At 38.9% G+C, this 25,131-nt stretch overlaps 1 protein-coding gene across 2 annotated transcripts in view; it reads right to left on the reverse strand.

The window, feature by feature from the left end:
* Window positions 1-24,852, reverse strand: part of MRPS9 (mitochondrial ribosomal protein S9) — a 61,364-nt gene extending 36,512 nt beyond the window's left edge. For both annotated transcript variants that reach the window (XM_078056719.1, XM_036096551.2), the window contains exons 1-2: window positions 24,673-24,852; window positions 13,266-13,445 (exon numbers count right to left, since the gene is read on the reverse strand). In XM_078056719.1, coding sequence (XP_077912845.1) covers window positions 13,266-13,445; window positions 24,673-24,807 — 315 coding nt within the window. In that variant the 5' untranslated portion in view covers window positions 24,808-24,852. The remainder of the gene's footprint in view (window positions 1-13,265; window positions 13,446-24,672) is intronic.
* Between the last annotated feature and the right edge of the window lie 279 nt (window positions 24,853-25,131).

The following is a 25,131-nucleotide window of genomic DNA, read 5'->3' on the forward strand; positions in this document are numbered from 1 at the left end:
GAAAGGCACACTAGGAGTGTGCGTTCTGTCATCTGTTCAGCATGCATGGGACAGTGCGACCACGACCTAACCTATCACTTCCATTTATCTCCTACAGGCACTCTAAATTGATTTCTTCCAAATTCCGAGGCAAAGGACTACCTGGATTTTATGAAAAAACAATTTTGTTGGCTTTCCAGGCCTGAAACAGTTGTTAAAACTCAAGTAGGTAAATACCATTTTGAAAAAAAGTTTTTATAGGAAGAAGAGAATTCTGAGTGTGAGTATGAAGTTGAGCAGCCAGCCCACTGCCGTGTTTTGGGCAGAGCATCATGTGCTGTAACGTAGGAAAACCCTTACTCTCGCTGCACTTCAGAATTCAGAACAGAGGGAGTGATGAATGTCTAAATAACATAAGACCCTCACTATGTCCTATAACCATAAAAATATTCTCCGGTAACACCATTCCCAGTGATTCTAACTTGTAAGGACATCAGCTTTATCTAGTTGTTGTAGGGATTAAATAAGATATTTGCAAAAGCACAACATCCCGCATGCACTAGATAAATGTGAGCTATACAAAAATGTTCTATGTGAAACACTTCTCCACGTTATTTTAAGACTTAAAGTGGCAAAGCTAGAACCTGAACCTCCTGAAATTTAATATCTGAATGTGCTCTTCCCTGCTGAGGTCAGGGAGGCAACCTAGGTCTCTCGGAAAACGGATTTACTTCTACACTGGCATGAAGGACATTCAGCTAGTTAGTGGTAAAATTAGGAGAAAAGCCCAACTGTGCTCAAAGGAAAAGAAACTGACCATTTACTGTGAATCAGTTTTACCTTGATCAATTTTATTCAACAAATATTCATCGCACCTAAGTTCTAGGGACTCAGAGTTTAGGAAGCTACGGTTCCTGACGGAATTCCAGCAGCGGAGACAGATGCACACACAATCTCAAATACGGGGGTTACTGTCAGGTACACGTGAAGTAACATGGCTTGGTACAGGACCTGTGCTGCAACTATTTCTAGGTTACGCGGAGGGAAATAAGGGAAGTGGCCATGACCTTTTTTCAGCAATTACTTTTCATCTGGCTTTTCTTAGCAGTCACTTGTTCCTTGCCAAGTCAGGTCCTTTACATACTGTTTTCTCTGCCTGGAATGCCATCATTCCACTTCTCCATTTAACATATTCCTGTTTGTCTTTTGAGACCTAGCTCCAAGGCCAGCCCTCCCGAGCGACCTCCCCTGACTCCCCGGGGGCTCTGTCATTTCCCTTCTTTGTTTATACCTGTTGGAGCACTCTCCACACTTGTCTACTGCCCTACCACGTCAGTCACACCGGGCAGACAGAGCCCTCAGGTCTCTCCAGCACCACACCGTCTGGCCAGTCTATTCTCTCCCCATCCTTCTCCCCTGGCTTGAACTTCCACACTTTTTGCAGCAATCATAAAGGCTGATGCTCACCTCCTTTCCTTTACATACCAATTCTTGCCCTGTGTGTGAGCCACCTACACAAGACTTCCAGTGTCACCCAGGCCGATAAACCACTCTCAATTCCCATATCCATCCTTAGAAGCACATACCCACTTCCTCAACGACCTTACTCTTTAGCTCAAAGATTTCAATCAGGCCTCACCATAATTCCGCTCCTGTGATTGCCTGGCCTCACCAAGCCTCCCTTTGGAGCCTCATGACCTATAGGTCTCTTCCACAGAAGGTTGCTGTCTTCCCCTCACAGCCATGTTCCTACCTCTCTCCAAGTTCTTCCCTGGTCTCTTGTAAACACATCTCTGCTCCTCCCTTAAATGCTAGTTCCCTCAGAGTGCCATCTCTGATTCTCCTCCTGTTGAGCAAATTCATGTGGAGAGAGGCTAAACTTCTTTCTCTAGTTTCCAAACCATTCCCAACTGTCAGCTGTGTTTAGGATTGTTCCACTGAAGTTATCCTAATAGCACATTCATAGCTGCTCCTCAAATAACTTACTTTTGCCTTCTTACAGTTCTTTCTCCCAGGCCCTGTTACCAATTCTTTGGATTTTACCTTGGTCACATGTAGAGGGTGCTCTCGAAGGCAAAGGACCTTGGTTTCTTAGTCACCGATTTCCCACCCCAGATGGAGAACTTCGGCAGGTACCACAGTCCCCCTTATTCGCGGAGGATACATTCCAAGATCCTCAGAAGCTGCCTAAAGCCGCAGATAGTACTGATCTCTATATATACTATGCTTTTTCCTATACATACATGCCTATGATAAAGTTTAATTTATAAATTAGATACAGTAAGAGATTAACAATAAAATAATTAACAATATACTGCAATAAAAGTTATGTGAATGTGGTCTCTTTCTCAAAATGCTTTACTGTATTGTACTAACATCTTCTTGTGATGGTATGAGATGATAAAATGCCTACATGATGTGATAATGTGAAGCGAATGACGGAGGCACGGTGATGTAATGTTAGACTACTAGTGACCTTTTGATATGTCAGAAGGGGGATCATCTGCTTCTGGACAGATAACTGAAACCACAGAAAGCAAAACCACAGATAGCAGGGGAATATAGTACTCAAAGGATAAAGAAGCAAATTGATTGCAGAGTCCTTGAGTGAATCAACTAGAAAATACAACACTTTATAGATAATTGGGGACATTTAAACACAGGTTAATATATAAATGATTCCATACTGCACTACAGACTATATTCAAATTAATTTTATTAAATGTGATAATGGTATTGTGGTTATATAGGAAAGTATCCTAATTTTTTGGAGATGTATACTCAAGTATGTAGGGGTAAAGCATCATGTTTGTAATTGACTTTAAAAGAAAATAGTTCAGGGGTGCATGGGTGGCTCAGTTGGTTAGACTCAGGTCATGATCTCTGGGTCCTAGGATCAAGCCCTGGGTCAGGCTTCCTACTCAGCAGGGAGTCTACTTCTCCCTCTCCCTCTGACCCCCCCCCCCACCGGCCCCCCAGGTTCTCTAATAAATAAATAAAATCTTTGAAAAAAAAAAGAAAGAAAATAGTTCAGCCACAAAATATACAGGGGAAGCAAATATGGCAAATGTTAAGTTATTTAAACTAGGTGATGGTCATAGGGCATGCATTATACAATTATTTCTCCTTTTCTGTATGAATGAAATTTTCACAAGTATACAAATTAATGTTTACTGCTATTGCTATTAGCCTAGAATATTTCAGGTTTTCAATTTTCAATTCCTACTCCCATGTAATATACATACACATATACATATATCCACGTGTGTGTACACAGGTACATATACACACACAAGTCATGAATCTTTTGCTCTTCTATAATTGAATAACCGAACAACTGAAATTGTTTTAGTAAACCTGCTGTTTCTGTCAGATAAAAGCAATCATTTCCTACACTTCTAAATTTCCATTTATTCTTACAGTGTATTTTTGAACTGTTTTCAAAACCAATTCTTCAGGTATTTGGAACCATGTCACTGAAGAACAATATAAAAATGAAACTGCAGAATGGCAATACTTGTACTTCCCAAGTGTTCCCTTTCTTTCAAATAACACAAGGCAAGAAATGCAAATCCTTACTTTGGGGGAAATGACGGAGCAATCCTCTGGTCAACACAGTCCGAAAGAACTTTCTCCGATGATGGAAATATTCTATAATTTGTGCTGGCTGATATGACAGTCTGTAGCCCATGCGGTTGTTGTGCACTTGATATGTGGCTAGTGTGACTAAAGAACTAAACTTTAATGTTAGTTAATATTAACTACCTGCAAACAGTCCCACACAGCTAGTGGCAACCACACAGCTCTAGACTATTTTAACCAAAGCCTTCATGCAGTATGGAGAGCACTGCACTGATGTTACCACTGTGCATCTCAAACTTCATTAAACTGTTACAAAGTTATAAAGTCTGTGATTTAATTTTACTGGTCTAACCTAACAAACATATACCCACTTTCATAAGAGAGAATATCAACAACCAAAACATCTTTGAATAGAAGATTTCTATGATGAATCTGGTCATGATAGCCATTCCTCATTTTCTCTTCCATGAGGTGAGAGCATTTGAATATTCTGTGATTTGATTCCCTGGGGGTTTGAATGGGGAACTCAGTATCATGGAAACCATATGGAAAGCTGAATTTCCTGACATCTCTCTTGGCACCACTGAGGCCCTCTGCTACTAACCAGAATGACTAACTTACTTTGTCTAAGGCGAGAGCACTTGGATTCTACACCTCATTTCAGCCTGGATTTCAATGCTGGGGTAGGAAGTAGAAATATTTATATACAGGAAGTTGCAGGAAAATGTAGGTATATATACACACAAACACTCAAAAGGGGCAAAAATGAAAGTAACATCACAAAAGACTCCAGATACCCAATTAGTCTTCTTGTAGTGTTTATTAATTCAGGACAGCCCCCACTGTCCTCTCCTCACCTCCCATCCTCTGTTGTTCCTTTCCACAGTTAATCTTAACTTGCTACTGGAAAGAAAAAGATATAAATAGGGGCACCTGAGTGGCTCAGTCGTTAAGCGTCTGCCTTTGGCTCAGGTCATGATCCCAGGGTCCTGGGGTCGAGCCCCGCATTGGGCTCCCTGCTCAGCAGAAAGCCTGCTTCCCCCACTCCCACTCCCTCTGCTTGTGTTCCCTCTTAAGCTGTGTCTCTCTCTGTCAAATAAATAAATAAAATCTTAAAAAATATATATATATATATAAATATCCAGTTGTGACCAATACTGAAAACTCCTGCTTGTTTTGCACCTCTTTTCTCCCCAAAAATAAAGCAAAAGGAAGAAAAAAACAACCAAACATAACGACAAAAATGACAAGCATCCACCTCTTTCCTGTAGCCTCGGAATGCCTACCTGAAGGAACAAGGTCATCCTCCAGAGCTCCTGAAGACAGAGGCTTGTCTGCAACATGCCCTTCAGGAACACTCCAGCCAGACTTTGCAGGGCCTTCAGTCCAGGTCCACAGTAACTGTCCCCACCACCATCTTAAAGGCAAGAATGGTGAGGGGAGGAAGGTGTGCATCACCTTTCTCTCCAAAGTCTGCTGCTGGTAGTGACACGGCTTCTGGACATTCTCCACGTTTGCAAAGTATGAGAACACATGTGCTGCAGTCTGCTGCTGCAGCACCCACCTCACCAGTATGGTCTCACTGAAGTCACTGCCATCTCGCTCCTAGAAGCTCTGCATCAGCTCTGAGGGCACTGGCCCCTGCAGCGGGAGCAAGACCCACCAGGGAGCACGACAGCCTTCCTGCTTCCTGTCTTTCAGAGCGTCTTCTTATCCTAGGAGCCCCAATGGTAAGATTTCGCCTTTCCTGACCAGGATTACTCGGTGGTAATTCAAAGCCAGGCTAGAAGAAGTTAGCTCAGTGGCAGGCACATCCTACACCCATAAAGGGGTCTGTTAGGGCCTAGTGACTTCACACCTATTTTAGTAGAAAGGCATTTGTGCAAGCCCTTCCAAATATGGCATTTAACTCTCCACCTCTCTCCATACCCCCACTAATTTGCCCCTTTGGCTTCCTCAATCGGTTTCTATTAAAAGCCACAGGCTCCAGAGACTTCCTCAAGCTCTCCTTGTAGATGGCAGACAACTTCATCCTCACTCCTTACAATTGACAGCCTCTGTCCCACACTGGAAAAACATTTCATGAAAGATAAAGTCTTCCATGGGCTGATCTCTTGAGTCCTTGGGGCTTCCCAAAATACGCAATATAAAAATACTATTCCCAGTTCAATATAAAGCTATGGATGGTATTTCAAAGAAGAGAATTATAATAAAAAATAAGTAACAAAAATGGTTAGGGGCAGAAGGGCTTTTCCCATAAAATTTTAAATTAAGATAAAGATTTGGTCGGGAAAGGTTCAGAAGTACCAGAAAAGAAAATGAGAAACAAAGGCAAAGAAAGTGTTAAAATAATTCAGTCATTTTTAAGCAGTTTTCCTGATGTTATTCAAAAATATCTGTATTAGCATGGTAAAAGTGCAGAATTTAAATATTATGATAAGGTGAAATTAAGTCAACCAGAAAACCAGTGGAGGAAGGCGGTGAGAGAAAGACTTGACTCTGTTAATGTTAAACCATCAATCAACTATAATGTTCTCGGCTTCCCTGGTGCATGTGACACTTACCAGGCACCAGAGAAGTACCAGTAGGACACGGCCTAGGTCTTCAAGTATCTTCAAATTAGAGGAAACTTGGCATTTCACATGTGAATTGTGGTTTGGCCCACTTGGACCATGTTTATCAACAACAGAACTAACAGAAATTTCCTAATTATCTGAAATAAGCACCTTTTCACTTCTAAACAATCTACTTAAAACACGGTTATGTAAACTGAGAAACACCCAGTTCTTCCACAAAAACAGAAGACAAAAATAATGCATTTGACCCGTGAACAACACAGGTTTGAATTTCTGCGGGTCCATGTATGTACTGATTGTTTTTGACAAACAGCGCAGTACTGTAAATGTTATTTTCCTTATTATTTTCCTAATAACATTTTCTTTTCTCTAGCTTGCTTTATTGTAATTATACAGTATATAATAGACATCACATACAAAATCTGTGTTGATCAACTGCTTAACGTTATCGGTAAGGCTTCCAGGCAACAGTAGGCTGTTAGTAAGGAGTTAAGTGATGAGGGAGTCAAAAGTTATATGCGGATTTTCGACTATACAGGGGGTCAGCACCCCTCACCCCTGTGTTGTTCGAGGGCCAACTGTCTATCAGTTGGGACTCAATTCTTCAAGAAGCTTGAAAACAATATTACTAGCCTAATGTTATTTGTTTTAGGTTAGCATTTGTGTTTCAAGAGAAACTTTTCCCAATCTAGGAACTAGATTCTGGATGTAGCCTGTAGTTAACACACTGGTATGCAAACACTGTCAATATCTATGAATATATATACCTGAAGGAGATACCAAATCACTGCCTTACTCTGATTTTGAGGCTGTGGATGACTTATTCTTTCAGTCTGAAGTTCACTCAGAAGAAACTCTGAGCCAGAGGGAGGGAGAGAGAAAAAAAAAAAGAGCATTGTCCTATAAGTTCTAGCTTAGTATTTCCTATATTAAGTTCTGAAATTTGTATGGAATTCAGCGTAAGAAAGTTCTTAGGTGTTTTAAACTTACGTCACATTTGAAAAAATTGTTTCATATTTGAAGTAGGTTCAACGGTTGGTTGTCACAATAACAAAAAAAACCCCACAAAAGCCATGCTTCTTTTGGAAATAAAAAAGTGGAGGTATACATTTAATGGTAAGTATAGGAACTTTTAAAAATTTATTAGACCGTAGCACTGTTTATCTGGATCTAAAACAAAAAAGTGCTGACAAAAATAAAGAACGTAAATTAAAAAAAAAATTAATCCAAATAAGTCATGGAGTAAGGCAATTCTCCTTTGTAAATATGTTCCCTACATTTTCAGATTTTTAACTAGAATACCGGTAATTCAAGGGTTCCCTAAAATGAAGGCAAAGTATTTAACTACATTCTTAGGCTTAAATCAAAGTATAAAAGGATTGCAGGCTCAACCCAGGAGGAGCACTGGGTCAGGAATGCAATCTCTATTAATTAGGTATCCCAGCTGGGCAGTGGGTCTGCAGCTGTTAACTTGATCAATGACTTACCTAAATGTCATCTCTACTGATTCGCTTATAAATTACCAGCAAGTGAGACTAATGTACAGGTGCTAATTTATTTAAACTGTTCTCTACAGTTCTACATAGCTTTATAAACTGCATCTGGCACCTAATGTTAGCTGTCAGTTGTACTTAGACATGCCTGTCCTAACGACTCTGTTCATTAGAAGTGAGCACAAATTATGAAATATTGTGAAAAATGATACATCAAATGGAATGGGCACAGCAAATCAATTAGAGAAACTTCATACAGCATATTCACACTTAGGAGAATAAAACATTCTGATTTCAGAATGAGGTCTATAATACCAATTAAAAAGTAATTGGTAGACTTCAGCAGTGTTATATATCAATTTGCTGGCTTTTTTCCCGAAATTCTATAGTAATGTAGAACTTAACTTTTAATTCCCAAATAAAGACATTAGTAAATTCAAGTGCAATTTTGTATCCATAATATTTAATATAACTGAGATGTCTCCAACTTAAAATTGGTAACTGATACCACTTAATTCAAAAAGGAAAATGCAAATAGCAGTGGTTCTCAACTTTCTTCTGTGCTGACAGCATGATTTTGAAATCACTGTCACCCAGTGTCTGCTCAAGCATAACGACGTGTAACAATGTCACCGGACCAGGCTTTCCCTTGGGATCACTGAGGGAAACCGCTGCAGCCCCACCTCTGTCACAGGCTCTGGGGCTGATTTCTTTACAGTCTCCAGACACGCAGCGTCTTCCCTTGGCCAAACTGTAACTACTTTAAGTTCAATTACAGAACCCACTCAGTGCAATGTTCAATCTGGCAGTTCAATCCTCCTCATGGTAACTATATGGTGAGAGCTAAAAATATTTTTTATATGCTGATCAACATTTGGCAGTAACCTGTGAAAGGTCTGAGGAATGGGAGTTGAGAACCACAGCATTAAGATATATTTTCAAAACAGCGTGCATGTCAGTACTTGCAGCAATATATATACATATAGTATACACGTATACATGTATATATGCATGTCACCATATACACTACTTACTGACCATGAGAGGGCAGCCGCTTTCCTCCTGCCACATCTGCCACAGGTGGTCAGGAGCATCACAGTGGTTCAGTGGGGAAGTGCAATAGGTGGTTTCTTTCTTTTCAAAAAAACTTAAAATATTAGGCAAAAATGAAACTACCTTGAAATGGAGAAAATCTGTACCTGCCCATGACTAATTTCTTTCCAGTTAATTTGTTATTTCACAAGCCAAAAATAACTTTTTCATATAAATGCAATACCAAGATTGAGCATTAAATATAAAAAAGTAATTTTGCAAAAACAAATGTAGCAGATATACAATGCTGCAGCTTTAATAATAAACTTCTAAATAACGTAACTTTTAAGTAAATATTAAAAGTGACAAACAGAATTATTTTTATTCATAAAATTTTATCTGTCATACCCTTTCCATTTTACCAACCCACATCTGTACTCTTTAAAAACCTTTATAACTTAAAGAAACGCTAACATGTAAGATTAGCTAGGTGCAATTTTTACATATCTATATGCTGGACTCAGTAAGGCCAGGGGCCAGATTTCTATTCCAGTTCAACCTTCTGGAATAAAGTTCCAAACCTAGAAATCCACAAAAAAAAATGCCTATGAAGAGTTAACATAGATGACATAAATTCATGATTTTACTTAGTAGGAAGGGCACACAGGTCCTCACGCCAAGTCCAAGGGCTCTTAGTTTTAATTCACAGGCCTAACAAGTTTAGTTATGCCAGAAGGCTGGAAGGCGAGAGGGCCAGAGGCAGATGTGTGCACACAGACATCCTGACAGGAAAGGAGATGACAGGAATCAGTACTAGAGTATGGCCAGGCCATTCAGTACAGGGACAAACAGGAACTATGAGCCCCAGCCAGGGTATCAGGTTAACAACCATACTAACAGGAAAATCCTGAGGCACTGTAAGGTTAAATTATACTCACCATACTCTACTAAATAAGGCTGGGGAGAACACTATTTTAGAAAATATTACCCAAAAAATTAATCTTTGAAAGTGTGGAAAAACAGACTTTGCATATAGGAAAACCTTGTACAGCTCTGGGTTCCTCAACAATAAAGACCCCACAACATTTTTCTGACTGAATGTGGTAATGTAAATCAGACTCCCAGAAAGCATCTTGAAAGTATATAGGAGGTTTTTAATAAGTGGTGGTATTTTTCATAACCAGTAACAATTAAAAATAGGTTTCCCTTATCTGGAAACTTCACTTCTGTGGAATATCGAATTTCCTGATCATATAAAATAAGAGAAAAATTACTGTACCTGGTTTTAAATTCTGTATTAAAAGCCAAACACATTACAAAAAGCATTATAACCTCTAACTATATAAAAGCAATCATGACATTCTTCCAAAAATTATCTGGAAGCTTAAAATATTTTCCTGATTTTGGATATCAAATTATTTGGTTTTGTCTTTAGAAATAACTAAGCATTTTGTCAGTATGGAAATGCTACATAAGACTCATTAGCTATATACTCTCTTTCAGGTTATATATACAGCCAAATCTCAAACAAAAATAACAGTTTTGAAAACATACACAAAACCAGGAACCGCAATGGGTATGTAATTTTAATGCTTTGGTAACAGTTGGCTGTCACTGTCCTCTTTTGCTTTTACATCTACTTAGATGCCAACGAGAGTCCACTAAATTTAATAAAATGCCCAAAGAGTTAATTGATATAAAATGTGAGACTTAGTGAGGCAGATCAATCACTTGCAGGTAAGTCTAACACAGCAGAATTATGTCACTGGTGTGAAAGGAGCTAACACTTCCACACAGGCATTTAGGCAATGTGCTGGGTGAGACAAAATCTCAACCTGCGGGTTATGATACCACCTCCGGTGTCGATCACTCAATGATAAATCAATATACTCAAGAGTACTTCCTACTGTTCTCCTCAACACGCAGTCTTAGGTGGGATGGAAGATTTGTGTGACAAAGGCAATCAGGGAACTAGTGAAGGATTCAAATTATGGTAGATTTTACTTATTGCATTTAATAGTAATAGTAATACAATGGCACCTAATTTACCAATGTGAAAATTATACAGTAAGCCTAGGCTTTCAACCAGGTAAATGAATTAAATTATATGCCATGTCTACTACCTAGAAGTTAAATCCTCTTGAAAATATTTTTAACAACCCAAAAATATTCTGATTAAAGATCCAAGCACTGAACTAACCACTCCAAACAACATATAATTTTTAATACTAACATTATGAAAATGGTTATCTTCTCAGACAGAATTACAAAACTGTTGAACAATTCTGTTTCTTTCAATGAGTTGAGTTATCTCCATGTATACCCAAAAAGGTAGTAAACTCAGTTGGGTAGTGGGATCCTCTTGCTCAGAACAGTTACTCAGGGACACACAGGTCACAAGAAGAGAGGGAAGGGCCAGTTTTAAATGCAAACAGTAATATAAAGAAAATTACCCACAAAACGTCCCAAGGCCGAATGAATTCAACCAAACATTTAAAGAATTAATACCAACTCTTCACAAACTCTTCTAAAAAGAGAGGAAAATACCTACCAACTCATTCAATGAGGCCAAGTATTACCCTGATATCAAAATGAGACAGAGACATACAAGAAAACTACAGATTAGTATCAGTTAGATGCAAAAATCTCAACAAAATACTATCAAACCAAATCCAACAATACATTAAAAAATCATTCACCACAATTAAGTGGTAGATTTATTCCCAGATGCAAGGGTGGTTCAATAATCACAAATCAATCAACATGATATATCACATCAATAAGAGAAAGGATAAAAGCCATATGATCATCTCAATAGATACAGAAAAAGCATTTAACAAAGCATACACAGACACATATATATGTTCTTTATATATATATATATAAAGAACATATACAACTCAACACCCAAAAAGCAAATAATCCAATTAAAAATGGGCAGAAGACATGAACAGACATTTCTCCAAAGAAGACATCCAGATGGCCAAGAGACACATGAAAAGATGCTCCAACATCATCACCTCATACCTGTCACAATGGCTAAAATCAGCAACACAAGAAACAACAGATGTTGACGAGGATATGGAGAAAAAGAAACCCTTGTGCACTGTTGGTGGGAATGCAAACTGGTACAGCCACTGTGGAAAACAGTATGGAGATTCCTCAAAAAGTTAAAAACAGAACTACCCTATGATCCAGCAATCACACTACTGAGTATTTACCAAAAAAACCCAAACAAACAAACAAACAAAAAAAAACCCAAAAAAACACAACCCCAAAACACTAATTCAAAGGGATTACATGCATCCCTATGTTTATAACAGCATTACTTACAATAGCCAAATCATGGAAGCAGTCCAAATGTCAATGGATAGATGAATGGATAAAGAAGATGTGATATACACACACACATATATGCACACTGGAATATCACTCAGCCATAAAAAATAATGAAATCTTGCCATTTGCAATGACATGGATGGAGCTAGAGTATAATGCTAAGTGAAAGAAGTCAGAGAAAAACAAATACAATATGATTTCACTCACATGTGGAATTTAGGAAACCAACAAAACAAAAAATGAGCAAAGGAAAAAAAAAGAGAGAGAGACAAACCAAGAAGTAGACTCTTTAACTATATAGAACAAAATGATGGTTACCAGAGGGGAGGGGGTGAGGGGGATGGGTGAAATAAGTGATGGGGATTAAGGGCACTTGTCATGATGACCACTGGGTGATGTAGTGCTAAGTCACTATATTGTATACCTGAAACTAATATAACATTGTACATTAACTATACTGGAATTCAAAATAAAATTTAAAAAAGTTAGAACAAGCTGCAAAGTGGCTAAATTTTAAGTACCTTTGCTAGCTATATTGGGATGTCTGGCAAAAAAGTATTATTAATTATTACTACTTTTATTAGGGTTAGAAAAACTCAAGAGAGGAACAATAACAGAGTTCTAACTTTAATTCTCAAATCATTTAGAACATGCCCTGACTTTGAAAATTCAAATACATAGTTAAGATAATAAAAAACACTCAACTCAGGTTTACTTAATGGGATTTCCTGTAAACTTCACTATATTTCCATCACCATCTGTTTTATCATTTTGTAAGAAAGCTGAGTTTAAGACTCCACAATAGGTTAAGTGTTTCCACATTGTGTATGAGCATTCACAGTGGCTCCTGAGACCTTGAATCAAGAAAATTATCCATTTCTCATTAAAATCTAAAACTCACTATGCTTCATAATACTTCAAATACAGAGTAGCATCTCTCTTTGAAACCATGGTTCCAACTTGCAATACATAGTGGTTTTTGTCCTTATTCTGACAGTTTGATTAAAATTGACACAGAGCTAGGGGCGCCTGGGTAGCACAGTTGGTTAAGGGTCCAACTCTTGGTTTTGTCTCAGGTTGTGATCTCAGGGTCATGAGATTGAGCCCCGCGTCAGGCTCCGAGCCCAGCACAGAGTCTGCTTCAGTTTCCCTCACCCTCTACCCCTCCCCTCTAGTGCGCTCTCTCTCTCCGGTCTAAAATAAATAAATCATAAAAAAACAAATTCTACAGCAATTACTTTCCCAACAGAGTAATTGCACTTACGTCAATATCCTCTTGAGTAAAAGTTTCTGGATCTTCTCCCATCATGTTGGCTAAATGTCTCTTTCCTATGTTGAACTCTTCAATCTGCTTTTTAATAAAATCCACTGTGTAAGTTTCACGTCTTAAGGCTGCGACATTTTTCTTTGTTGTTACACCTGTGGTGTGCCTTAGCCTTAGTATCTAGCAGAAAATATAAACAAAAAGAGAAAAGATTTTAAGTTAAATAATGATCTTGTATGCCACGGTCTTTAAATAAAACAGGATGTTCAAACAGTTGTCTTTATTATAGTACTCAGTTGGCAAGAGTCTGGGAACAGGTAAAAGGCCTGTTAAGAAAGCTGTTAGAAATTGTCCTCCGCTAAAAGCCTCTCCTTACATAGTAGTTTAAACTACTGGCATTTCAACACATTAACACCCAAAATACCTGTAAGTAATATGCTACCTCCTTATCTACTACAAACATCCACATTTGATACCGATTGATCAATGTCAACTAGTTGTGATATGTGACACAAAGGCAATGAAGAGTAAAATGCCACTCCCTTAAAAAGAGGCAAATGCATGTGCAGACAGAACCCAGCAAGCAGAAGTCAAGGGAAGGAAGGAACATGTACTGGGGGATAGCACACTTAGGCTACTGGTAGTCACCTTGTTTAAGGGTACAAATATGGCCCATCTTTCAATGCCTTAAAATAATAGTTTAGCTTAGTTTGAGACTATTCTGTGGTCCTTATTTTAAGCTGATACAGTGAAGAAACTGCTTCACTAAGCACTGACATGATTTATCATTAATTTGGTTCAATACACTAACAGAAATAAGGGCTTTCCCATCCTTTTAAACTATCAGTAATGATATCACACTTGCTGCTGTTGATCCTTTTATGCTGTAGCACTAGGAATTTCCCCTCCAGGCATTAACAGTTCACCTACAATAAAGGGTGCTAAAGAACCAGAAAAATATTTTCAAATGACTGTTCAGCCACATTCAGTAGCTGGATATAACTAGAACAGATATTTTTGGTCCTGGCTTTTCTCAAAATCTTAATCTGTGGTTCTCAAATTTCATCCCAGCCTCAACAATTTTAAACTCTTAAGCAATTCAGACCTTAAGAACTGTAATTCTTAGTAACTCATTCACTTCCCTTTTCATTAACATAAATTCTCTTTCACGCATACCAACACCAACACCATCCCTGCCTCATCCATTCCCTAACCCTTTGAGAATCAGAGATTCAAGTAACTAATAATTTGTCACTATAGTAACAATAAAAAGCAGAAGAAAAAATACAGGACAAATATTACAATAACCTATTAATAGTAAAAATTATGTTCTTAAACTCTCACAAATCAAAATAGTGATAAAATGATTTCTTGCTACTCTTAAATGAGCAAGATAGGGCATTTTAAAATTCCATGAAACTTTATAGTTTATTTTTCCTCAGGGGAGCACAAAGGAGTTTCTCTCTTTATATTATTAATTGAGAATCTTAAGATGCTTTATAAAGATACAGTGTCACTATCAATCAGTAAAAACATGACCCAAACTTGCTTACGTATAGTTAGCCTGCCCTTATACAGCCTCTTTGTACACCCGTTACCTCTCCCCACAGCCAGTGCCAACAGCACCAAATCCTCATCTCAGGAGTTTTACCATCTTATTATATTTTTACTTTTTCCAGGGTTTTGCTTCTGTTTCTTTTTTTTTTTTATGATTTCATGTTTTCTTTGAATACGGGAAGATGCTGCTTCCCGTATTCAAAGTGAAGAGAAAATGCCTGTCTGCGCCAAGAATCATGGCAAAGCTATGGATCTAGAGAGAAAGCAGCTGTCACTCAGCAGAGGTGATCTTTCCCAATGTTCCACTGCCAAAAGGATGATTACGCTGCTGGTTTCATAAGTCACATGACAAAATGTTTTGGTCCATAACTAAACAATCCATTTGTAATACAGGTGACCCCACTACACTTCCCACCGATCACCAACCACAGCCGTCAGGAGAAATGAGTTTCCCAGTGAATATGGGAGACTTCCATTCACTGAAGTAATGAGTTCTAAAGGAAGAGTAAGATTAGGAGGAAAGTGATGAGTTCAATTTGGGGCATGACAAGTTTGAGATGCTTGATGGGCATCCTGGGAGAGATAGGTGTCCTGGAGGCAGATGGCTCTGTGGGTGTGTACACAGGAGAGATCTGAGCTGGAGATGCCGTCTGTTAATAATCAGCATGGGACATGATGTGACACCATCAAAGTAGGGGAAATGGCAGGCATTAGTGTTAGGATAAGAAACATCTATTTTACTATGCAAAGAAACAACACAGTTTGTGAGGGAAAGTAGACGGAAAGGTAAGATTACTTGTCTTATGACCATTTTTTTTTTTATGAAACAGGACAAGAGATGGGTCTGCAGAGTAAGGGGAGACGGGTTTGATGGACTGAATACTTCATATTCAAAGAGCAATGATACAGTGGTTGTAAGGTAGACAGAACAATTAAAGGAAGAAAATAAGAAAAAAATTTAAGCACCCCTTTATACTGTATGTGAGCCAGGAGAATAATACCAAAGAAATAGTTATGAATCCATATCCATACAACAGCTATAGTATTTTATTAATTATCTTCCTGTTTCCTATATATTTCCTTTGTATGTTTCAGTGGTACATTCAATGTACTAATTAGTTCAGAAGAGTTCTATCATCAGGCAAATTGTACCCTTCAAATTATCAAGTGTTCCATTCTCAAGCAATACTTTTACCTTGAATTTAATTTTGTTGAATCGTAATATTGTAACCTTTTCAAACTTCCCTTTGCCTTTCCCTGGAATATCACTGCCCATATTTTTCATTTAAATTTTGAATCACTTTAGGTTTTGAGTCAATCTGAGGTTTTTTAATACATGAGAATATCCTACTTAAATGGACTTAATAGATACTGTCTCATTTTCCATCTTATTTTATCTTGTTTTTATGCTTTCATTCCTGTTTTCTTTCTTTTGCTAGATGGTCTATAGTTTTTTTATATTTGTCTCTTGATCCGGCGATTTAGACACCAGACAGCCTGCTTTTATTTTAGTAATGATTACCTATATGTCTCCGAATAAAATGTTTAAATTATTTCTCCTGTCAACTTCAGAAAGTAACACTCATTGAATTCTCACTTACTTACTGTTTTCTTCTTCGACCATAGAAATTATCTGTTTTTCTGTCCTCCATTCATATCAGCTTCTCTTAGTCTTATTATCTCTTTGTTCTGCATCCTGTATGATTTTTAAACCTTTAATCCTTGGGATTTTTTTTGTTTTCTGTGGTGTTAATTCTGCAGCCACTCTGAATTTTTAGCTCTTAAATCACTGGTCTATCTCCAAAAATCTTTCCTTAACCATTTCTTTAATCATATTTTCTTGTCTTATCTCCTGTTTTATACAGCTCTCCCTAACCCAACCTTTTAAGAATGTCCTTGACAGTGTGAAGCAGTTATAGTAAAATAATTTGTGTTTTCTTCATCTCTCTCTCCCACACTGTTCCTTTTCTTTTGTTCCGACAACATTTTAGTATCACCTCAAGCAAAGAGTTGATTATTGGCTTGAAGATTCATTTCTTCACTTGATTTAAAATTATCTTGTGTCTGTCTATTTTCTTCAGACTTTGTGACATGTGGCGGCTTTCTTAGTTTTAACATAAATGAGGCTTAAAAAACTGTAAAAAATTTTTTATTTTTGTTCATTTAGAAAGGAATTTTTTTAAAAAGTCCCTACTTTGCTATTTTTCATAATCTCTTTAGGATCTTTAGAATCTTTTCAAAGACATTTGTATACACTGCCTAAGAATATGACATCCGATTTATTATAAAGTCATCACAGCATCAGTACCAGATTACTGAATAGATTTATAAATGTTCTAAATTATTCCAGCAATGATTCACACAAAAATATTTACATTCAAAAGAGTCCATTTTTCATTAGAACAATCCATTAAGTAAGATGATGCTGAATGTGAATCCACTAGATCTTTAGCTATGAACAGCCAGAATTCCTGGAAAGAACGTGCTTTGCTGATAAGTACAAATCTCCAACAAAATTTTCTACAGGTTCTATTTCCAACTGAAAAGCTATGACAGAGAATTTTCCTCACACTTTGTTTTTATGGACTGGTATAGATACAACTTGACAGATTTGTTTCTTTTTTAAGATAATCAGTGGGTCAGACAACTATAATTTCAATCAAGCGGGTTGCCAAAGAAGCAGACACATCCTGACAGAGCAGTGATGTCCCAAATTTGGCCAAATGCCAGGGCTACACACTACTTTAATGATATTACGAGTATTAAGGAGTTTCCTTTTTGTTCAACTGGATAAAAATGGAACAAAGAAGAATCTGCCGCTTATTTGAATAGAAAAGGCAAAAGAAAAAATACTTTGAGGAATAAAAAGAAAGGTAAAGACTAAAGTCAGATTAGAGAGAACATGGATAGAAACAATATAAGGACACCAAGTGAGAAAGGATAGTAACCTTTTTGAATTGAGTTTATATTTTTATCAGCTAGAGGTCTCTGAATGCAAGCAAAAGAAAATGGCTTTGCTTAAGCAAAAGAGACATTTCTTAGAAGACTAACAGGGGCCCAGGACTATAACTTGAAGCAGGCAGCTTAAAAACAGGAACGCCAATGATCCACAACACATTCAAGAAGTCTGTGGCCATTAAGATAAAATACTATTCCAACTGTCCTTAGCTCTCTGCTCAAGATCTCATGGGAGGGACTACCTAATGGGGCTACTTTGGGTCAGATGCCCCAGATTATAGTTCTTCCAGATTGTATCCAGTGGGGAAGAACTCATTCCTCCTGAGAAAAGAGAGTGCCCTGCTGAAAGGGAAATGGACAATTAAAAGGTTAAACAAGGAAATCTACTACACTACTTAAGCAAAATTCACCATTTATTTTCTTTACACAATCTTATAAATTTAGAGCCTTAACGTACTTACCAATCAAATAAAATATAGGGGCTTTGTTTGAATTGTGCTTTAAACAAACCAGCTATGAAAAATTATTGCTGGGACAACCAGGGAAATTTGAATATGGTATCAGATGATATTAAAATTACTGTTCATTCTGTCAGATATGTGCATAGGGGCATGGAAGCTTATGTTTGTTTTTTTAAAGATTTATTTATTCATTTGAGAGAAGAGAGACAGAGCACGAGTGGAGGGTTGGGGCAGAGGGAGAGGGAGAACAGACTTCCCACTGAGCAGGGAGCCCAATGCGGGGCTTGATCCCAGGACCCTGAGATCAGGACCTGAGCGAAGGCAGATGCTTAACGGACTGAGCCACCTAGGTGCCCCCATGTTTTGTTTTGTTTTGTTTTTTTCTTTTAAAATCTACCTGTTAGAGATGCACATTCAAGTATATACATAAGTAATATAATGGGAAGTCTGAGATTTACATAAAAGCTTACAGAAAAAAAGGTAGGGAGACAGATGAAACAGGACTATGAAAACATTAATAACTGTTGAAGCCAGTTAACATATATACATAGCGTTCATTATAGTATTCTATTTTTGTAAATGCCTGACTGAACATGCTTTATTTTTCATAATAAAATTCTCAAAAGTAAACTATTTTACAAGTTCTTTTAACAAATTTAAGCAACTACTATGGGCCACACTATCTACTGAATTTTAACAAAAATAACTGTCAAGCAGACTTGAGTGGTGTTAAAACGAGAACATTGCCATACTGAGAGAAGGAAACATGAAGCATGGTCAAACTGCAGTTTTCTTAAAGTTACTAATCTATCTGGCAAAAAGGAGTGTGGCAGGTGTTCACATGTATACACATGTGCATACACACATGTACACATGCACATATCCCTATACGTAAGAACTCTTCACAAGTTTAAATTCAGGAAATGATCAGTGAGCATCTAGGAGGTATCTGTGGGCACTGTACTAGGCATCAGAGTAGGTATACAAACGTTATGCTATTTTTCTCAAGAGGTTTACAAACCAGCTGTAGGGGAAAGACCTAAACACACAAGACACTTAGTTAATAAAAAAGAAGTAAATGTGGGTCTTTCATAGTTGCAGATAGCTTCCAAGATGGCTCCCAGTGATTCTACCGTTGGTATTCATCCTGTTGTTCAATCCCCTCCCCTTGAGTGTGGGCTTCTGTAACTTGCTTGAGTAACTTGCTTCTGATGAATAGAATACTATGAAAGCGATAGAATGTCACCTTTAAGATCATGTTACAAAAAGACTGTCTTCCCTCTTTTTCCCCCTCTCTTGATCAACCTGATGGAAGCCAGATGTGGTGAGTTGCCCTACAGAGACCCACATGACAAGAACTGAGGGTGGCCTCCACCCAGTCCAATAGCCTGGCAGGAGATGAATCCTGCTAGCACCCACACACAATGAACAAATGGGGAGGTAGATTTCCACCCTCCAGCCTTGAGACGACTGGAGCCACAGCCAACACCTGGACTGCTACGTTATGGGAGACTCTGAGGGAAAACCCAGTAAAACTGTGCCTGCAATCCTGATGCACAGAAACCATGATATAACAAACGTCTGCTGTTTTAAGCTGCTAAATTTGGGGGTAACTTGTTATGCAGCAATAAATAACTAATTAATTTATCATCCTACTTACAACAATGAAGCATAATACAAGTAGATTTAGTACACTAAATCTATCCTTAAAAGGACAGGATGAGATCTCAAAAGAAAAAACTTATCCCATCAAAGGAGTTTTAATTTCCATTGCTAATAAAATGGGATTTTAAAAAAATTCAGAAGTTACCTAGGGGAAAACGTAACTAATTTACAGAGCTGCAGACAGCATTTGATACAAATGCAAGTCAATTTTTAATTTCAAAGAGTTTTTAAGAAATTTATCAGTAAACTTTATTAAGACCCCATCATAAACCAACTGGATGCTATGATAAATACAGGACATTATAAGCTCCTAGAAGCCCATAAGATGAGAGAAGAAGAGATATTTAAGACAAGAACAACAATGTTTTTACAATAAAATCAAAATACACAAGGGCTAAGCCACCAAATGCCACTGATCATTCTTTGGCAGACAGTCCAATTTAACAAGGGGTGTACTGACTCAGTGAACACAGAAAGTTTAAGCACTAAGTGTTTAGCAGAAAATAAAATTAAGAGGACATATCATTGATAATTGGTAATATTAGCTTTGAAAATAGAAAACTGGTCTACTACTTTTCCTTATTATAAAAGTCATAGGGGCACCTGGCTGGCTCAGTCAGTAGAGCGTGCAACTCTTGATCTCGGGGATGTAAGTTCAAGCCCCATGTTGGGTGTAGAGATTACTTAAAAATAAAATCTTAAAAAAAAAAAAAAAAATCAGGGGCGCCTGGGTGGTTCAGTCGGTTAAGCATTCAACTCTTGGTTTCGCTCAGGTTATGATCTCAGGGTCCTGAGATCGAGCCCCATGTCAGGCTCTGTGCTCATCAGGGGGAGGGGGGAATCTACTTGAGGATTCTCTCTCTTCCTCTCCCTCTGCCCCCCACTCACACACACTTTCTCTCTCTATATATATAAAATAAATAAATCTTTTTTAAAAAGTCATAAATATTTCAAAAAGCTAAATTAGCATTCTTACATCATACTGACAGAGGATTTAAGAAAATCTGGGTAACTTTTGTAGTACACCGTGACTGTCAACTGCTTATAATGCCAGTGCAATGCTCATTAGTGAAAGATTAAGAAAAAAAAAAATTCAAGTACCTTAGTATAGCAAAACAAATCATAATCTGGGTCCTGTCAAACTTTCCCATCTCTCACCATTCTTGCACCAATTATTATACCAATTATAACTGCTATAACCAATTAGTTGTTGTTGCCAGATCCACTGACTCTGTACGTCTGTCTCTTCTGTACCTATTAACATCATCATAGAACAGAATACCTCTCTTTTTTCATGTAACTCCTAATTGCTCCTGAAGACTCTTATCATCTCCTTTGAGAAGCCGCCTACCACTCTACCCATTTCAACTCATTTGCATTAGACACTGCATTTCTGTGCTCTTCCGTATTTATCTCTGTAAACCTTACGGTAAACTGTGTGTAGGTCCCTGATATTCAGGGGTTTATAACCTGAAGTTCTGCCATTCACAAATAAGATTCCCTCCTCCATCCCAAATTTGGTACACTTAGATATTTGCAATTATAGCGGCATTAATACGAAACATGTAAACCACAAGATTGGTACACAAGAGGAAGTCTGCTAATGAGGGTCCCAACTGAACACACAGGAGTCACAGGTTAAAGAACTTGTTTCTTTTTCCATGTGGCATCAGTGTTTCTCACTTTTCTGTGACCCACAGTAATAACTACTATTTAGATCACCACCTAGGACACACTTATAAACAAAATGCAAAAATACCCTGTATGAGATGTATTTGATTATTATTCCATTGTTTTATGAAACATGGCCCCTAAGAAAAATATAACTATGTTTTTTTCTGAGAGAGTGAGAAAGAGAGTGTGCGTGTGTGCGCGGGAGTGGGGGGCAGAGGGAGAGAGAGAGAATCCTAAACAGGCTCCACCCCCAGCGCAGAGTCTCAGGCAGGGCTTGATCTCATGACCCTGATATCATGACCTGAGCCCAAATCTAGTTGGATGTCCAACTGACTGAGCCACCCAGGTGGGCCTGAGAAAAATATAACTATTAATGTTAGAGATGGAAGTGAAGGAGTATTAATATTTAAGACAGACAAGCTCTGTGCCAGAAAAAAAAAAGCTTTATAAATGTCTTTAACCATATATATGGTAATAGTAAGGGTCTGACTGGGGTCAGTTAAGTCTTTCAGTTATATGTGAGTTGCACTCCGTGTGGTAAAACATAAACTGTGACAATACTAAGGAATTTGGGGATTGGGCAATCTCAGGATCATCCCTAGAGAGTACTAAGGGTCAATACTGTCTGGTAATTATTTGATAATGATTTGTTTACTTCACAGTGCCTGGCTCAAGTAAAGTGCTCAGTAAACATTTGCCATATGGAGGGGAAAAAAGCTTTATTTCAAGTCAGGGAGATGAAAATTAAAGTAGCAAGAAAAAATCACTGTTCACCCATCTTACTGAAAAAAATACCTAATGCCAGTAGGAAAAGGGGCACTCTCATACATCAATGATGGAGTGTGGATTGCTACTGTCTTCCTGGAAAGCTATGTGGAAATATCTATTCAAATGTAACATGTACACATACTTTGTAGCGATAAACTCCCAACTGGAACTCTCTCCTACACAAATAAAAGCAACAGTACCTAAGAATTATTACAGGATGTTTACTGAACATTTTATTAATGGTAAGAAAATGGAAACAAAATAAATGTGCATCAACTATTACCACTGACACATATGGGTGCATATGATAGAACATAGAGAAAGACAGGGGATACATAGATTCTGGAGTTTGAGGGAGGGAGAGAAAGTTAGCACCCCTCCCTCCACACACACACTTAAAGTGTCAGCAATAAAAACATTCTATATGCTACAGCCCCTTTTATAGCTAACTACGCATATACAGGGAAAATATACTCAAAACAGATGCATGAAAAAATAAAATTTTCCAACATACTTTCCAATGATAAAGTATTAAGGGGCAGCCAGGTGACTCGGTCAGTTAAGCATCCCACTCTTGGTTTTGGCTCAGGCCATGATCTCAGGATCCTGGGATGGAGCCCCAGGTAGGGCTCCCCTGCTGAGTGCTTCCCGCTCAGCCAAGAGTCTGCTTCTCCCTCTCCCTCTGCCCTTCCCTATGCTCATGCTCTCTCTCTCAAATAAATAAATAAAATCTTTTAAAAAAAGTATTAAAAAATAAATGATGGGTAAATGAATAGATGGACTGGTTGATTTAGGTTAAAATATAAAAGATTAAAAATATACAGCATTCCTTTTCTCAATAGTTTTTATTTCATAATATTTGACTTCTTTGCAATATTTGGTACTTGTTTATCACTTTCCCTACTTAAAACATTCACCTGTTTTCCATAACACCACACTGTCTGGTTCATTGAATGAACTTTGGCAGTTCATTCTCAATCTCTGGGAGGCTCTTCTTCCTTGACTGTTTCCTTCAGGGCCCTGTCCCTCTATTTATTCCAATTCAGGACACCTTCACTAGGTGTCTGAATTCACTTCCAAGGCCTTAATTAACATCTACAAGTTAACAGAGAACTTGTAAATCAGATTTCTTCTTGAACAATAAACCTGTCAATCTTTGGGCCTACTGGAAGTCTCCACTTGGACATCCCAATTATAACTGTATAATAAACAGAATTATAGCCAAAATTAAACTCGTTTTCTTCCCTCTCAAAACTTTTCCCTCCTTTTGAAATCCCATGTCAGCAAATGGCACCATCATCCAACTGAGTCCCGTGAAGCTAGAATCTTGGCTTCTCACTGCCCTCAGGAGTAAAGGAAAAGGACAAGTTCTGGTTTCCATCTCTCCAGAGACAAGGTGTCGGGAAAATTAAGAAAACAGAAACTGCACAGATGCAAGGCACTTTTAAAGTCACTATCAGGGGGCGCCTGGGTGGCTCAGTCGTTAAGCGTCTGCCTTCGGCTCAGGTCATGGTCTCAGGATCCTGGGATCGAGCCCCGCATCGGGCTCCCTGCTCGGCGGGGAGCCTGCTTCTCCCTCTCCCACTCCCCCTGCTTGTGTTCCCTCTCTCGCTGTGTCTCTCTCTGTCAAATAAATAAATAAAATCTTTAAAAAAAAAAAAAAAAAGTCACTATCAGGGCGCCTGGGTGGCTCAGTTGGTTAAGCGACTGCCTTCGGCTCAGGTCATGGTCCTGGAGTCCCGGGATCGAGTCCCGCATCGGGCTCCCTGCTCAGCAGAGAGTCTGCTTCTCCCTCTGACCCTCCTCCCTCTCATGCTCTCTGTCTCTCGTTCTCTCTCTCTCAAATAAATAAATAAAATCTTTAAAAAAATAAAATAAAATAAAATAAAGTCACTATCAAACCTATCCACTGTGACTTTCTCCATTAAGTCTTCCAGACTACTGCAGGAGTCCAGTTCTCATTCACCTCCTCTGGCGCGGCATTCCTCCCCACTGGACCGTGGAGCAAGCGGGAAGGACTGGACCCTACACCACACCTAAGGCACGGACTCCCCTTAGCTTGGCAGCCAACTTAAGGAAGGGGGGGTCGCTCTAGTTCCGTCTGCAGATAACTTCCTCCCTCACTGCACCTGAGAAAACCAGAAACAACCTCAAGTGGCCGCTGCAAACCAATACCCATTCCTCCTCTCTCAACCTCAGACCTCTACTAGATACCCCAAACCCTTAAGTCCCTGTCTGAGGGCACGCGAAACGCCAGGGGAAGGTAGCGGCGCCGGCTCCACATCTTCGCGCTACACGGACCAGTGCTTCCACTTCTCCCTTACCTGGAATCCAGCACCTGTCTGCAACTCAGCAGCCGCTGCTTTCCAGACGCCTTGTCTCCGGGCGAGGCTAACCCCACCTCCGAGAAAAAGCCGGTAGGAAGCCGCTGCGCCGCAAGACACACAGGGAGCCGCCATATTGGCTGCCGGAGACCGGGGCAAGAGGGTGAAGAGGCGGGGCCTGAGGCCTGCGCAGGCGCCGGTGGGAGCTAGGTTCCGGGGGCTGTCGGGAAGAAGCAGGGGGCGTGTTCCGCGGTCCGGGGCGGCTCGTCGCTGGTTGGGTGTGTGAGCCCCCGGGGCGTGTCCGACTCCACCCCCTGGTTCGTAGTAGCCCCAAGCTGAAGCTCCAAGCTGTACCTCATGGCCTCTTTCGCCTTCTACAGCTGATGAATTCTGTTGTTGTCTAAGTCTTGGTATGACTTCCACGTGGCTCTTTAACCAACCCTTCCTTCCCTTGCCCAG

This window comes from Halichoerus grypus, chromosome 10 (assembly GCF_964656455.1).
Source record: "Halichoerus grypus chromosome 10, mHalGry1.hap1.1, whole genome shotgun sequence".
Classification (NCBI taxonomy): Eukaryota; Metazoa; Chordata; class Mammalia; order Carnivora; family Phocidae; genus Halichoerus; species Halichoerus grypus.